General features: G+C 48.1%; 1 protein-coding gene across 1 annotated transcript in view; it reads right to left on the bottom strand.

The window, feature by feature from the left end:
• Nucleotides 1-13,908, bottom strand: part of LOC147684260 (putative cation-transporting ATPase 13A4) — a 190,033-nt gene that overhangs the window by 112,624 nt on the left and 63,501 nt on the right. The window contains exon 6 of the mRNA XM_086944971.1: nucleotides 7,348-7,482. Coding sequence (XP_086801097.1) covers nucleotides 7,348-7,482 — 135 coding nt within the window. The remainder of the gene's footprint in view (nucleotides 1-7,347; nucleotides 7,483-13,908) is intronic.

Genomic DNA, 13,908 nt, shown 5'->3' on the forward strand with positions numbered 1-13,908 from the left:
CCAGCATCCCTCTGGAGCTGAAGCACGTGACCTCGAGGTCCCTTAAGGTGGCGTCAGTAACACTGACATTGACGCTCCCTGTGGGACCGGGACTCGAACCGACGACCCGCACGTCACGCGTCCATTTCTGCAGAACTGATGGAAAAGCATGCGTGTAGATCTCTGCCTGGCGATAGCAGCTTCCTCGGCAGAATTCCTGAAATGCGAAGTACTTTCAGTTCTAAATTTGATACTAAGCGTATTTCCGGTTGTATGCTGTGTTTTATTAAAGCGTCTAACCAGTGAGCCACACTACTTCGCTTGTCTATTGGTCTCACCTTCATAGTTTAGGTGAGTTCAGATAGATTCTTGAAACACATGAATGGAGTTTGGGTGAAGAAATGAATGTGGGTTCACATTCCAGTCCTGATGGGATAACATGGGGCACAATTGTATGTAAATGTATACAAACTTGAGAGGCACTAGTTGGGAGAAAAAAGAGAAATACAATTTTGTTTTAATGGTTTTAATTAAACATTTTAAATTGTATAATTATGCTATAAAATGGATTAGTATTGTATCTATAGGAGGCTTATACTGTAATTTTAACAATGTAGGGATTGTAACTAAAGGGGGTAAAAGCTGATATTTGCTCTATGTTTTTATCCAGGTAAATCTTGAAGACCATTTGTTAAGTGGGATAGATATATTATTGTCCTGAGGAAGGCGACTTCATCCGGTTTTACCACTAAAACGAGTTGACGTGTGTCTGTTTTAGAGTTAAATTTGAGGAACAAGGGGTTGCATGTAAAACGATGATATCATGTCAATACTGTGATTGATTCTTTCAAACTAACCACGTTGAAATGACAAATTTATGTCTCATATCGTGTCTCTCTTTAATATTGTGTGAAATATTTATTTATTCTGTTTTTAACTGCCTTTTTGTAATTTTGTATACATATGTATGAGCAAAACAAATTTATAATATGAGGTTAAATTTGGATGACATAAATTGGTTTTAGTTTTCCCTTTCACGACTTGTGGAGTGGTAACCTTGAGTGCTTCTGGGTATGCGAGTTGAAAGATTGAATACTAGCATTCCAAGAGTAGTAGAATTTTGAAACCGTTTATGGTACCCTGACTCTTGGAATAGAGGGGTCACTCTCGTGTTTTTTACATATACATCACCATCCCTATGACACACAAGTAATTCTTTTCTTGATGGACAAGAACACCACCAGAACCAACTTCACCAACTGCATGACGATGGTAGCAGAATGTATGAGGACCAACTGCTTGAAACTCAATTTCGAAAAGACGGAAGTACTGGTCTACGGAAATAAGACCTTCCCATGGGACTCAAAGCTAAGACCAACACCCACCGACCACACAAGAAATCTGGGGATCATCCTAGACAACAAGCTCAACATGACAGAGCAAGTCAACACAGTGAGCACCTCATGCTTCCAGAGCCTGCACATGCTATGAAAGTTATAATCTCCAAGCAACTCATAAACAGATTTCATTCCATCCAGAACACTGCCGCAAGACTCACACTTAACCTCCCACACCGCACCCACATCTCACCGCAACTCAAGTAGCTCCCCATGCACAAGCACAGGCAGTTCAAACTACTAAAGCACACATACAAAGTCTTAGAGAACACTGAACTTGCACACCAGAACAGCCGCATACACTTTCACCAGCCTCCCAGACACCTAAGCTCTGCTTCACACTCACTCGCCCACAACCCACATTCACAGAAGCTGAGCAGGAAGCCACCAATTCTCCTACATCAGACCCAAAACATAGAACAACCTTCCTCAACACGTCAGAGCCTCTTCCTCACGTCTAGAGTAACACAAGAAGCTGAAAACATGGCTATTCTGACAACTCAGCAGGGACTACACACCTACACACCTGCTCAAGCACCTGGATATGCTCATAGGAGATTGGCACAACATACAAATCATCATAACATAACATAAAATAACATAACATATGCGAATATTACAATCTTTTTTCCTCAGAAAAGCACTTATTCCTGTGTTTAAGAGGCACCATTTTTTATTTGTTCCAGGAGTGGGAAGCCACCCATGTCATGTTGGTGACGGGAAACAGCGTTTATAACGCTGTCAATACCACGCGGGCAGGTAACACCTTGGACATTACATTGTCCCCATTGTTACCACACATGGCATTACATTGCAAGTTGCTTCTACGACTTGCGCTAGATGGCGCTCAACACCAAGGAATGTGTTGGATTTTAAATCCCAAGGAATGTGTTGGATTTTAAATCCCAAGGAATGTGTTGGATTTTAAATCCAACACATTCCGTACTGTTGCACTAACTGGAGTAGGAATAGTGATTTATAAGATTCCTAAGTCCAGCGTGCCATCTTGTGCAAGTCATAGAAACGGCTTGCGATGTAAAGCCATGCGTGCTAACATCGCGGACGATGCAACGTCTGCGTTGTAACCTACTGCGTGGTAATGTATGTCGTAGTGAAGTCTTACACTTGTTTGTGACTGCATTTTGTGGCTCTAAGTTTTGATTTGATTGGCCAGCCCCGCTGTAAAGCCCCTCTCTTGCCTTTAGCTCTAAGGTTGGTTCAGAAGACGATGCTGCTGGATTATCGCTGGTACTGCGTTTTACCGCAGGAGCGTGTCCACTGAACATGATTTCTGAATGTTCTACCACTATGTAACAGTTGAAATATTGACCTAGAAAAATCCTGCATCCACCATATCCAAGTTACCGCTGCATTACATGGGACGTCTAGGTATGTCAATATAGTACTAAGACTATTAAATGCATACATACTTTTTCATGTAACCGTAATTGAAATAGTAGCCGTAATATTTGTGTAAGCTGATTTATGACAGTGCCATACAGCCTTAATTCAGTGGACCATAAGTATGGCATTTGTGTTCACTGATGATGTATGCTCACAGTAAATAGATGCAAAACAATGTTATAATGGGGCACCTGAGTTGGGATTGTTATCTCTTGTCCACTGTGGTGCTTTGCCCTGGACAAAGTGCCTGCAACATCTGTGCTCTAGAACAGTCCTGTCCTATTATCTATTATCCATTATCTGCTCCTAAGAGTGAGAGTTGTGGCATGCAGGGGGTCAGTGATGCAGACTAGTTATTTGTAGAGCAAACAGCATCTTGCAAATACAGCTGTGCCATGGCTTAGAAATCTGTTTATATTCTTAATCTAGTATTGCAAAGCAAGATAAAAAACAAGATGCATGCTCTCTGAATACAATCGTAAAAGCAGTCACTTTTATTTCTTTTATCTGCACACTATTGGCTAAGTCAATGTTGAACTGATACCATGTCTTTAGTCAGAATGGAATATTTACAGAAGTGCAAGGCACTGCCCTGGGCTCCACTCTCTGCCCCACCATGTGCCAAGGCACCTAGGACGGGGTCCTGCTGCCCAGGGGAGCTCTCCTACTTTGCCTGAAAAAGATGCTTCGAGCATGTGCCAGGTCAGAGTCAGACCTAAGGACTCTTCCATGCTTCAGCAGCTTCAGAGCCCGCGGCACCATTCTCTGGCCCGTGCCGCACAGTTGCTAGAACAAGGTTGGTCAGGCCTGAGGCGTGCCCCCTGCTTTGTTGGGATGAAAAACTCTAACCAGGCCCCGAGTCAGCGCTCCAGCTGCCCAAGGGTGCAAGCACCTGGCCCTGGACTTCTCTCCCAGGCTCTACATGCCTTAAAACCTCAGCTACGGGGTCCAGCAGACCAGAGGAGGACCCTTTTCCTTGGCCAGGATAAGAAGCTCCAACAGCCCCATATCAGAGCTCCAGCTGGCCTGTGGATGCAAGCGCCAGGGCCCTGGGATCCATTCTCCGGGCCACTGAGTCGCGAAGTGCTGGTGAAAGGGTTCCACAGGCCCATGGAGGGCTCATTGGTTTTACCAGGTTAAGAAGCTTTGACTAGAGCGCCTAGGCAAAGCTCTGCCCGGCCCGAGAGTGCAAGCCCTCTCACACTGGGTTCCATTCTCAAGTCTGCCATGCCACAACACACCTGGCTGAGGTTTTGTAGGCCTGTGGAGGACTCCCCCTTCTTTGGTGGCTTAAGAAGCTCCTAGTTGGCCCCAGCTCAGAGTTCCGGCAGATCCTGGGTGAAGGCAGGCGGGGCCCAGAGGGCCATGCACTCTGCTGCCTTGTTTTTGAATGTCTAGGACAGGTTTCTACAAGGCTGGGGAGAGCTCCCCTGCTTCACCAGGTTAAGTATCTCTAACCTGGCCCCAGGACCAGGCTCCAGCGGACCCCGGTGAGGGCACCCTACTTTGTAGGGTTAAGAAACTGTGACCTGGCCTTGGGACAGAGCTCTGGCCTGGGTTAGGGTAACCGGGAACCAGGGTTAATGCTGTGGGCCACCCTTTTTCCCTCTGTCACCCGGCGTGCACGGATTACAAGAAAGGCGAGTGGTTTTCCTCCATATTATTAAGGACAGACTGCAAAGATGGGGCAGGAACAGGGGGCTTCACACCCAGCACAATCCTGGGGGAATAGAATTGAAGTGCCTCTCTGGACTGAGTCCAAGAGAGAGACCCTGCTACCAGGACCCTCCCATGCCCAATCCCTGCCCATCCGGGTTTGAAGCAACTGAACAGTGACTTGCCATGGGCAGGAGGGCAACCTGGAGTGGGAACAAGTTGGGGTCATGGATCCTCTCTGGGGTAATGCCGTACCACTCAGAGATGCCCCAGATGTGAAACCCTATGGTCATGGGTGTCTGTCGCTTTGAGGGGGGGAGAGAAGCGGGCCCTGGGCTCTCGAGCTTTCTTGTGACTACCCAAACGGTGGCGGAGACGCTCATTTTGATGACAGAATATAACCTGACTCTTCACCAATGGTGCCTGCCTACTGGGCATAAGGGGCCCCACTGGGCAACATGGCTTGGTGCCCCGCCTAGGTAAGAGTCTCTTGATGGTCAAGGGTCCAGCCCTGGCTCCCCTTAGCCATGGCAGGTGGCGGATGGCTGACGTGCCCATGGAGAGACCCTCCCTAATTGCCAGGTACATGGTTGCGTCAACCGTGTGTCAGGGCTGGGTTTGTAGACTTGCTCAGGTCTGCTTGGATGTCCTGGTGGCTGGTGATAGAGCTGACTGCCTTTTACTACTGTGGCAACTGCTCACCTGCCTGCTGCTGCAGGGTGGGCATCCCAGACACAGCGCCTGGAAAGTTTTTGATTTGTTGAGGCTGACTCCCGGAGGGGAAGGCAAGGCTGACTAGGTACTGTACCTTCTTTCTGCAGATGAGCGGTGATTTCCTCCTCTGGCCTCTCCTTGGCCCCACAGTGATGCCCATGACACTTGCAGCGCATCACTCAGCTCGCTTGTCAGTGTAGGACAAAGCTAGCTGGAGAATTGGTGTGAATTTAAGGACACATTAACCATGAACACTTCAAATGCACCTTGCGGCTCTCTAAACCACCTCAGCTAGCCAGGATCAAGTGCCAGGAAGGCAGGTTTCACCCACCAGTATCAAGGGCCAAATGACTGTGTCGGCAGAGCATGCATGTTTCCCAACCCTTGGCAGGAAGGTGTCCGGGGCTCTAGGGTGCTGACCAGCTCAGAGGAGCACCAGCAAGAGGCAGGGTGAAGCAGGGGCTCATGCCTGAAGGGTCCTGATCCCCCAGGCGCCGGCCAGAATGCCCCTTGGTTCGGACCCCCCACTCCCCAGGGGGAGGGGGACAGTGGCTGGACCGGGGGTCTCAGTGGAGGCCACCCCCGGGAGGCAGAGCCCGAGCACCAATGATTGGCGGGAGATAAGGGGAGCAAAGGCAGGGAAAGAGAAAGAGCGGGCCCACCAAGCAGTGGGGCTGGGCCAGCTCAGCCATAAATTTAAGGTAGGAATGTGGTAGGGAGATAAGGGCTATTTAAGGGTGGGCACCGGGCACAAGGCCCTCTTTCTCCGGGAATTTTGGAAGGAGAAGTGACCTTCACTTCCCAGCACAGGGTGGCACCAGACCAGGGGCGAGTCTCGGGCTCCTCCGGGCAGTCATCTTCCAAGCAAGACTCATTTAAATTTGGCACAGACCTATTTAGAACTGAAAATTTCCCAGAACAGATGTACCAGGGCTTGCTACTTCCTGACCGATGTCCCTCCCCTTCCTGTCACATGTTCCACTGACTTTGATTCCTAAATGCAGCCTCCATGAAGCCCCAGTAGATATTTGTTCTCTCCCTTCTTCTGAGGTCTATAATCCTAGCCCCAGCCTGCACCAAATCCCTACTGTATGAACCCACTGAAGATCGCAGGGTGTATCTCTCTAGCGCCTCGAGCAGGGAAGGCAATGGGGCAGCGCTGTAGCATGTTAGTAAATGTACATATACATATGATAACACAGATGTGCATGAAGTAATACACCACAACAAAGCACACACCAGACTCTCCAAACCACCCCAGGCACTGCATGACACAATGTAACACAACAGAACACAATGCAACATCCTCTCTAAACACAACACATGGTGTAATGCAAAGGAACAGCAGAACATCATATAACATGTGCTGCAATGGCTTAGCATGACACAACATGTAACAGAACATCACCATATAACATGTGCTGCAATGGCTTAGCATGACACAACATGTAACAGAACATCACCATATAACATGTGCTGCAATGGCTTAGCATGACACAACATGTAACAGAACATCACCATATAACATGTGCTGCAAAGGCTTAGCATGACACAACATGTAACAGAACATCACCATATAACATGTGCTGCAATGGCTTAGCATGACACAACATGTAACATAACATCACCATATAACATGTGCTGCAATGGCTTAGCATGACACAACATGTAACATAACCTCGCCAAATAACGTGCGGTGCTATGCAAAATACGACACATAATATAAAAATATACCACAACATTACAAGAGAGAATCACATGAAATACCACAACCCAGTACAACCGCACATCACCATAAGTCACATCACAGCACAACAACTGTTCCAAAAAACCCAAGCACAGCAGAACATATAACATATTAACACGACAGAACAAAACAATAAGATAAAAAGATACAACAAGCAGTTCCATACCATAGCACGAGGCAGAACACCTTTCCATCACACACTGTTTCATGGGATATAGCGAACCATCCCATAATATAACACCGTACACAACATATCACAACAGGACACAACAGCATAAACAGGAAATCACAACATCTCCATCATCTTCTCAATAAGAAGCCCTGCCCTCTCAGTCCAGCACCTCACACCCTCGGATTGACCTATGACCCTCTGCCCCGCACCCACAGAGGTCTCGCCTGGCCCTGCGCCATCCCAGGTGCCTTCAGGTGTAAAGTGTGGGGGTGCCTCACCTTCCGGAGCTCGTAGAGCGTGAGGCCGATGGACAGGAAGCTGATGAAGAGGATGACGGAGGCGAACTCGAGGTACCCCTGCGACAGCCAGAGCCCCAGGGTGAGGAACTGGTGCAGGTAGAAGATGTTCAGCACCTGCGGGCACAAGAGCACAGGTGAGTCAGGGGCTGCGCTGGGACAGCAATGACACATACAGGCTGTCCCACGGCCCCAGGGGCTGCGCAGGGACAGCAATGACACATACAGGCTGTCCGACGGCCCCAATACTGCTCTGTATCACGCATAGTTTGCAAAACAAGTCAAACAAGCATTGGCAATGTCAACAGGTCTGGCTTATAAAGTGAAGTTACTCCCCAATTAGTGATGCGTGAAGACACTGAATAGGTCTTTATATAGGCACTCTAACCCCTTTCTTGCACTCATTAAGGGTTCATCCACCCACTGACTCGTTCTTGCTTTCACCCACTTACACAACTACAATAAACATAAAGTCTAAATCTACAGGATGAATAAAGACACATTAAAAAAGAAAGCCTTCTTCATCCTAAACATGGTGCTCATAAGCTTGCAATAATTGTATTTATATTTATATATCGCTTACAACCCCTGACGAAGCGTCAAAACACTCTTCGGCAGGTAGCACGATACTCCAGAACCCAAAAAGAATGATGGTGGATTAGTGCCGGGAAATATGAGTTCATTTGAGGGCGGACCTGTGAGTCTGTTAGTTGGAGTGAAAAAGACAAGGAGGGATAGAGGTGTCTATTGGGAGCTCAAAGCAGGAAGAGGAGGTTTGGGATGAGTAAAAGGAGAGATGGAGGAGGGAAGAGGCTCTAGAAAGGGATGAGGGAGCTCATGGTAGTAAAATGCGTTTTGGGATAAGTTAAAGTATGGACACATGAGGGCAGTGGCGGCTTCTCCTCTAAGGCGGAGGAGCCTGGCCCTACTGGTTTGAAGCAGTAAAAATGGAAAACATGAAATGATAATATTGTAATGTTATTATCAGTTTCTTTTGTCCTCCTGCTGTGGCGGCTTGCACGAGGGGGCAGGGTGGGGCTGCAGAGCAGGGGAGGAGAGGTAGAACCCTCCCGAGTGCTGAGTGACTCTTTGGCCGGCCCTCTTGAGCCTCCAAAACAGTCATGCAAACTTTCCTCGTTCTCCACGCAGGCTGCAGTACAGTCTGCTTGGAGAACATGCCCAGGCCCCCAGGCCCTGGCTGAGTGCCGAACCACGACAATCAGACCAATCATAACTCTGCATTCCAGTATTGTGATTGGTCAGGGGAGCCTGGCTGTGCTTCCTGGAGTCCGAGACGGAGGACAGCAGGAGCGGAGACGCGGAACCCGGAGCCTATGTGAGCGTATTTATTTTTTAACTTTTACATTGTGCTCCGTGCCCCCTGCTTTAATTTTTTTTCACAGTAGGAGTAAAATAATAAAGATATAGATATATAAGTGAATAGAGGGTGCACATGTATAAGTAAGAACATATTTCAAAATGTAAGTTTTAGTTAATAAACTAAGACATTCAAGTGTTGCTGGACTTTAAGTTAATTCATTCTTGTTTTCGTTATTATTTTGTTCTAATATTTTTTCATTTTTGCAATAGTGAAGTAATTGTAGACAGAATAGTTATGTTAATATTTACATGTTGTAATCGATAAATAAAACGGGGAACCATAAGTATCTAATCAAATAACATATATGAAACCTATGCAGTGACCTATACACGTTAAGCTTAGAATATTATATATATATATTTAATCATAAGTAATATGTACATCTGTTAAGCAGACCTGAAGAATATCTATATATTCTAAATACTTAAATATAATACATATTTAGATCAAGAAATACCCATATCTAGATACATACATATACTTGCATTAAATGTTTAAACACACAGGGATATGCTTTACATTTCTGTTCGACTATGGTTGTTATGTAGGAAATCCAACGCTTTAGTACTCTTATGTTTGGGTGTTATTATTCCCATAGTTTGGCTACTTGAAACAGAGAAACATGTGACACTGATATATGTTTTTTCTTGTTAAGTGGAATTTCGAGGGAAGGTGCCTAATCTCGAGCGCATGTTCCTTTGTTGAATGTATTTGGTGATTTTATTGCTGATGAAACGTGGTCCTGTTTCATCTATTGCTTTGTGGGTGATACAAAGCAGCTTGATGGTTCTTTAAATTGAAAAACCTTTTATGAAACACTCACACTCACTGGATGATGTCAACAGTGATGTCATATGAGATGTAATCAGTGATGTCACTGACCATGTCATGAGTGATGTAATATGTGAGGTCTTAAGCAGTGCATTGGGTGAGCGTAAGTTATAGTCACCGACCCCACACACATAGCAGGACACAAGCTTGACCCCAATGTATTCTCAAGTGACAGAATCAAATAGACCCACACATAAGAACTTACCTGTACTAACCACACTGCCACACAATTTACCCTTGTCGGTCCCCTGCACACAACCCACATCTGAGACAGCACCCAACGCCGCAGCGGGACCACAGTAACCAAGCAGAAATGGACTGACACTCTCAGCACCACCCAGCTCAACATCACAGCAAACTTGTACCACACTGTAGAAAACTTCAACGCCTGAATTACCAACGCTCCCAATCAAGACGCTCCATTCAAACCTCCCAAGACGCACAGACCCACCAAGCGAGCCAACTGGTACACTCCAGTACTCACTGCAGTGAAACACAAATGCAAACAGCAAGAAAGAAGATGGAGAACCAGCAAGAACATCATTGACTGGGTCTCATACAAAACCACCCTCAACAACTACCACAGCCATCTCAAAGCCACAAAAAAGGAGGCCCTTGCACTGTGCATCAAAACCAGCATCAACTAAACTGAGGAACTTTTCACAACCGTTAGAGAATTCTCCTGCCCCACAGCAACAGAAAACATGCTCCCGCCCTCCCATGAACACTGCGACTCCCTCGTGGACCACTTCCACTTCCACAACAAGATAGTGACCATCTGCACAAACCTCGAACCCCAACCCTACGACATCCTCTGCAACGCATCAACAATAACCACACGTTCACCACTAGGGCACTACTCATCACACCAACAAACACCATCCTGATAAAATCCATCCACTCAGGGACCCTCACCGACCCTTGGCCCCACCGTTTCTACAACCTGGGAAGCAACAAAAGCAGTCACCAACTCACCACCAATATCAACGCCTCCATAACCACAACTATTTTTCCCGATGCATGGAAGCACACAGAGGTTAGGACGTACCTCAAGAAACCATCAGCGGATCCGGAAGACCTTCAGAACTACCACCCGATCTCCTTCCTCCCATTCCCCGCCAAAGTCCTGGAAAAGGCCATCAACATCCAACTAACTGAACACCCGGAAAGCAACGACCTACAGGACCCGTCCCAATCATGTTCAAGGCCATCGAAGCACCAAGACAGCCCTCATCGCAGTAACAGATGACATCCAAGCATTACAAGACAGAGGTGAAAACAACGCCCTCATCCTCCTCGACTTCTCCGCTCCTTCGACAAAGTGTCACATTACACACTCATCCGACTTTGCCAGATTAGAATCACAAGCAACGCACTTAGATGGATAGCGTCCTTTCTCACAGGATGCACCCAGGAGGTCCGCCTATCCCCCCTTCACCTTGCACCCCAAGCCTACTATCTGCGGAGTACCCCAGGGCCCCTCCCTCAGCCCCACCGCCATCAACGTCAACATGGCTTCTCTTGCAGACATCACCAGATCCTACACCATCAGCATCATCTCCTACGCCAGTGACACCTAACTCGTCCTCTCACTCTCAGCAACCCCACCCAGACTAAGGCCATCTTCCACAACTACATGAGAAACCTAGCGACATGGATGAAACACATTTGCCTCAAGCTGAAAACAGACAAGACAGAAGTCCTCATCTTCAGCAGACAGCCCGCCCTCTGGAACGACTCCTGGTGGCCACCGGGGCTCCAACCAAACCCCACACCAAAAGACCACATTTGCAACCTCAGCATCATACTGGACAGCGAGCTCAACATGAGACAGCAGGCCAACTCTGCAGCATCAGCATGCTTCAACACCAACCGCATGCTCTGAAAAATCTTCAGAAGGCTCCCTACCAGCACCATAAAAACATTGACACAGGCCCTCATCACCAGCTGACTGGACTATGGTAATGATCTCTATGGTCCTCCGCATCCCTCTAAAGAAGAGGAGCGACTCCATCATCTGGACCCAAAGAGTGTTGTTGTACTACCTTGACCACACAAAGAGATGTGGGTGGACGACCAACTCTTCGTGGGGTAAGCTGGAGTGAAGAAGGGTTGGTGGTGCAGAGGAGGACCATATCATGATGGGTTGTCTTCTGCATCAAAGAAGCAGCCTCCTGAAGCTTAAGGGCTGATTCCACCATTGCTAAGTCTGCTACCACTGCATTTCAATGTGGAGTCCCAGTCCTGGACATCGGTCAGTATGCAATGTGGGCATCGCTTCACACGTTTACCAAGCATTACTATCTAGATACTCAAGTCCTTCCATATACTTTGCAGGGGTCCCCCTCAAGTTTCATTACGCCACTGAGCCAGGCGTGCGCTGTAGGTTCGAAGAGCTCTATTAGGCATGTAAGGTGAGATAAATGGTGTGAGGACGAAGGGGCCTTTTTGTTAAAGGGCCGTATGAGCTATGTTGATGGCTTTGAATTAAACCCTCTGCTCAATGGGTAGCCAGCGCAGAGTGGCTAGGGCCCGCCGAGCAGAGTTCCGTCTGGGGAGGTTGAGGAGGACTCCGACTGACGCATTCTGCACCACCTGCAGTTGTTTATCCCACCTTATGGGGCGCACAGGGATAGTGAGTTCCCGTAGGCCGGGAGGGAGAGAACTTGAAGTTCCACTCCTGCCTTGAATTTTCGGATCCTATATCCCTTCTCTATACATCTCAGAATGGCACGGTTCTGGATCATATGGTGAGGATTGATTATTCAATAAAACAACTTCCGCCTTTTTGGCTACCATGGATGGTTATGCTCTCTTCAAGGTACAGGTTTCTTTTTAAGCACGCTCTGAAATCACCTGCTCAGTTGTTAACTTTTTGGCTTCATTTCATTCACTTTTAGGGATTTCCTGTGGCAATATTTGCTTCACCTTATTTACAAGGCAGCATTAAGCCACTAAGGGGCCGATTAGGATGGAGGATTTTCCGCCTCCTCCGGGCCGGCGGAAGCCACCTCCGGCCCGGAGGAGGCGGAAAATCCTCTGCGGACTCACCAAAGACCCACCGCCGCATTACGATGGCTGGTGGGTCTTGGTTTCTGTCCGCTGCTTTTCCGCCGCGGTCGGATTACAACCGCGGCGGAAAAGCTCTCATTTGGCTGGCAGTGTCTATCAGACACCGCCAGCCAAATTAGGAAGCATTAGTAAACATGCTTTTCCGCGGCAGTTTTTCCGCCGTGGAAAAGCATGTGTACTTTTGATTTTGGGGGCCCGTTGCGGGCCCCCAGGGTGTTGGCGGGTGGGGGGTGCACATGGGGGGTACCTATGGTACCCCCCAGCATTTACATGCACAATGCGGCAGGCACCGCGCGGTGCCTGCCGCTTTGTGCATGTAAATGTAAAACATGCACTTTTAACATTGCGGCGGGTGCTGCTTGAAGCAGCACCCGCCGCAATGTTAAATATCCAGGATGTGACCGCCAGGGTGGCGGTCACATCCTAATCGCACATGAGGGAACGCCGTAGCCCCTGCGGACGTTCCCTCATACTCTGGGGTCGCGGACGGACTCAAGTCCGTCCGCGATCCTAATCGACCCCTTAGTGTGGCTTAACCCCGCCTTGTAAATAAGCCCCCCTTTCACTCTACACTTAGCGTGAAAGGGGCGGTGTTAGACCTGGCACCTTGGCGTGAGTCTCCCTTCCACTTTTTGCTGATGTGCCTCCGATGTTTTGCTGGTTTTCCGATACTCAGGGCACTGCGCCACGGCTGATCCGTGCCGCAGTGCAAGTGCTCCCTACTGTAAATTGTACATACGATTGGTATCCATGATTGGTGCATTGGATTTACTGTTAGTCCCTAGTAAAGCGCACGAGAGAGTGCCGGGGCTTGTAGATGCCAATACTGCTGGTGGGCCTGCAGCGCTGGTTGCGCCACCCACCGAAGCAGCCGTAAAGATGTGTCTGGGAACTGCGACCGCAGAACCCGCGTGCGGTCTCGTACTGTCACGCTAGCTGGGCAAGTGTCACCACTTGCCAGCACCGACCCTTCCCTTGACTACATATTAGTCACCCCTATGGTAGGCCTGCGGGCAGGGTGCGTTGTAGGTGCAAGGTAGGACAAGCCCTGATGTGCGTGGCATGTCCTAGTAGTGACTTACAACGAAGACCGTATTTCACTACTGAAGGCTACCTGCTCCATTAGGCCAGACTGAGCTGCGAGGGTTATTACACCCTATAATCCCCGCAGGCTCAAGGAGCATGGTAGTGAGTCATGTTTAGTATGCCTGAACTCAGGATAATGAGATATTTCTTGTAGTCAAGTTTATTTCAGTATC

Source organism: Lissotriton vulgaris, chromosome 11, assembly GCF_964263255.1.
Source record: "Lissotriton vulgaris chromosome 11, aLisVul1.2, whole genome shotgun sequence".
Classification (NCBI taxonomy): domain Eukaryota; kingdom Metazoa; phylum Chordata; class Amphibia; order Caudata; family Salamandridae; genus Lissotriton; species Lissotriton vulgaris.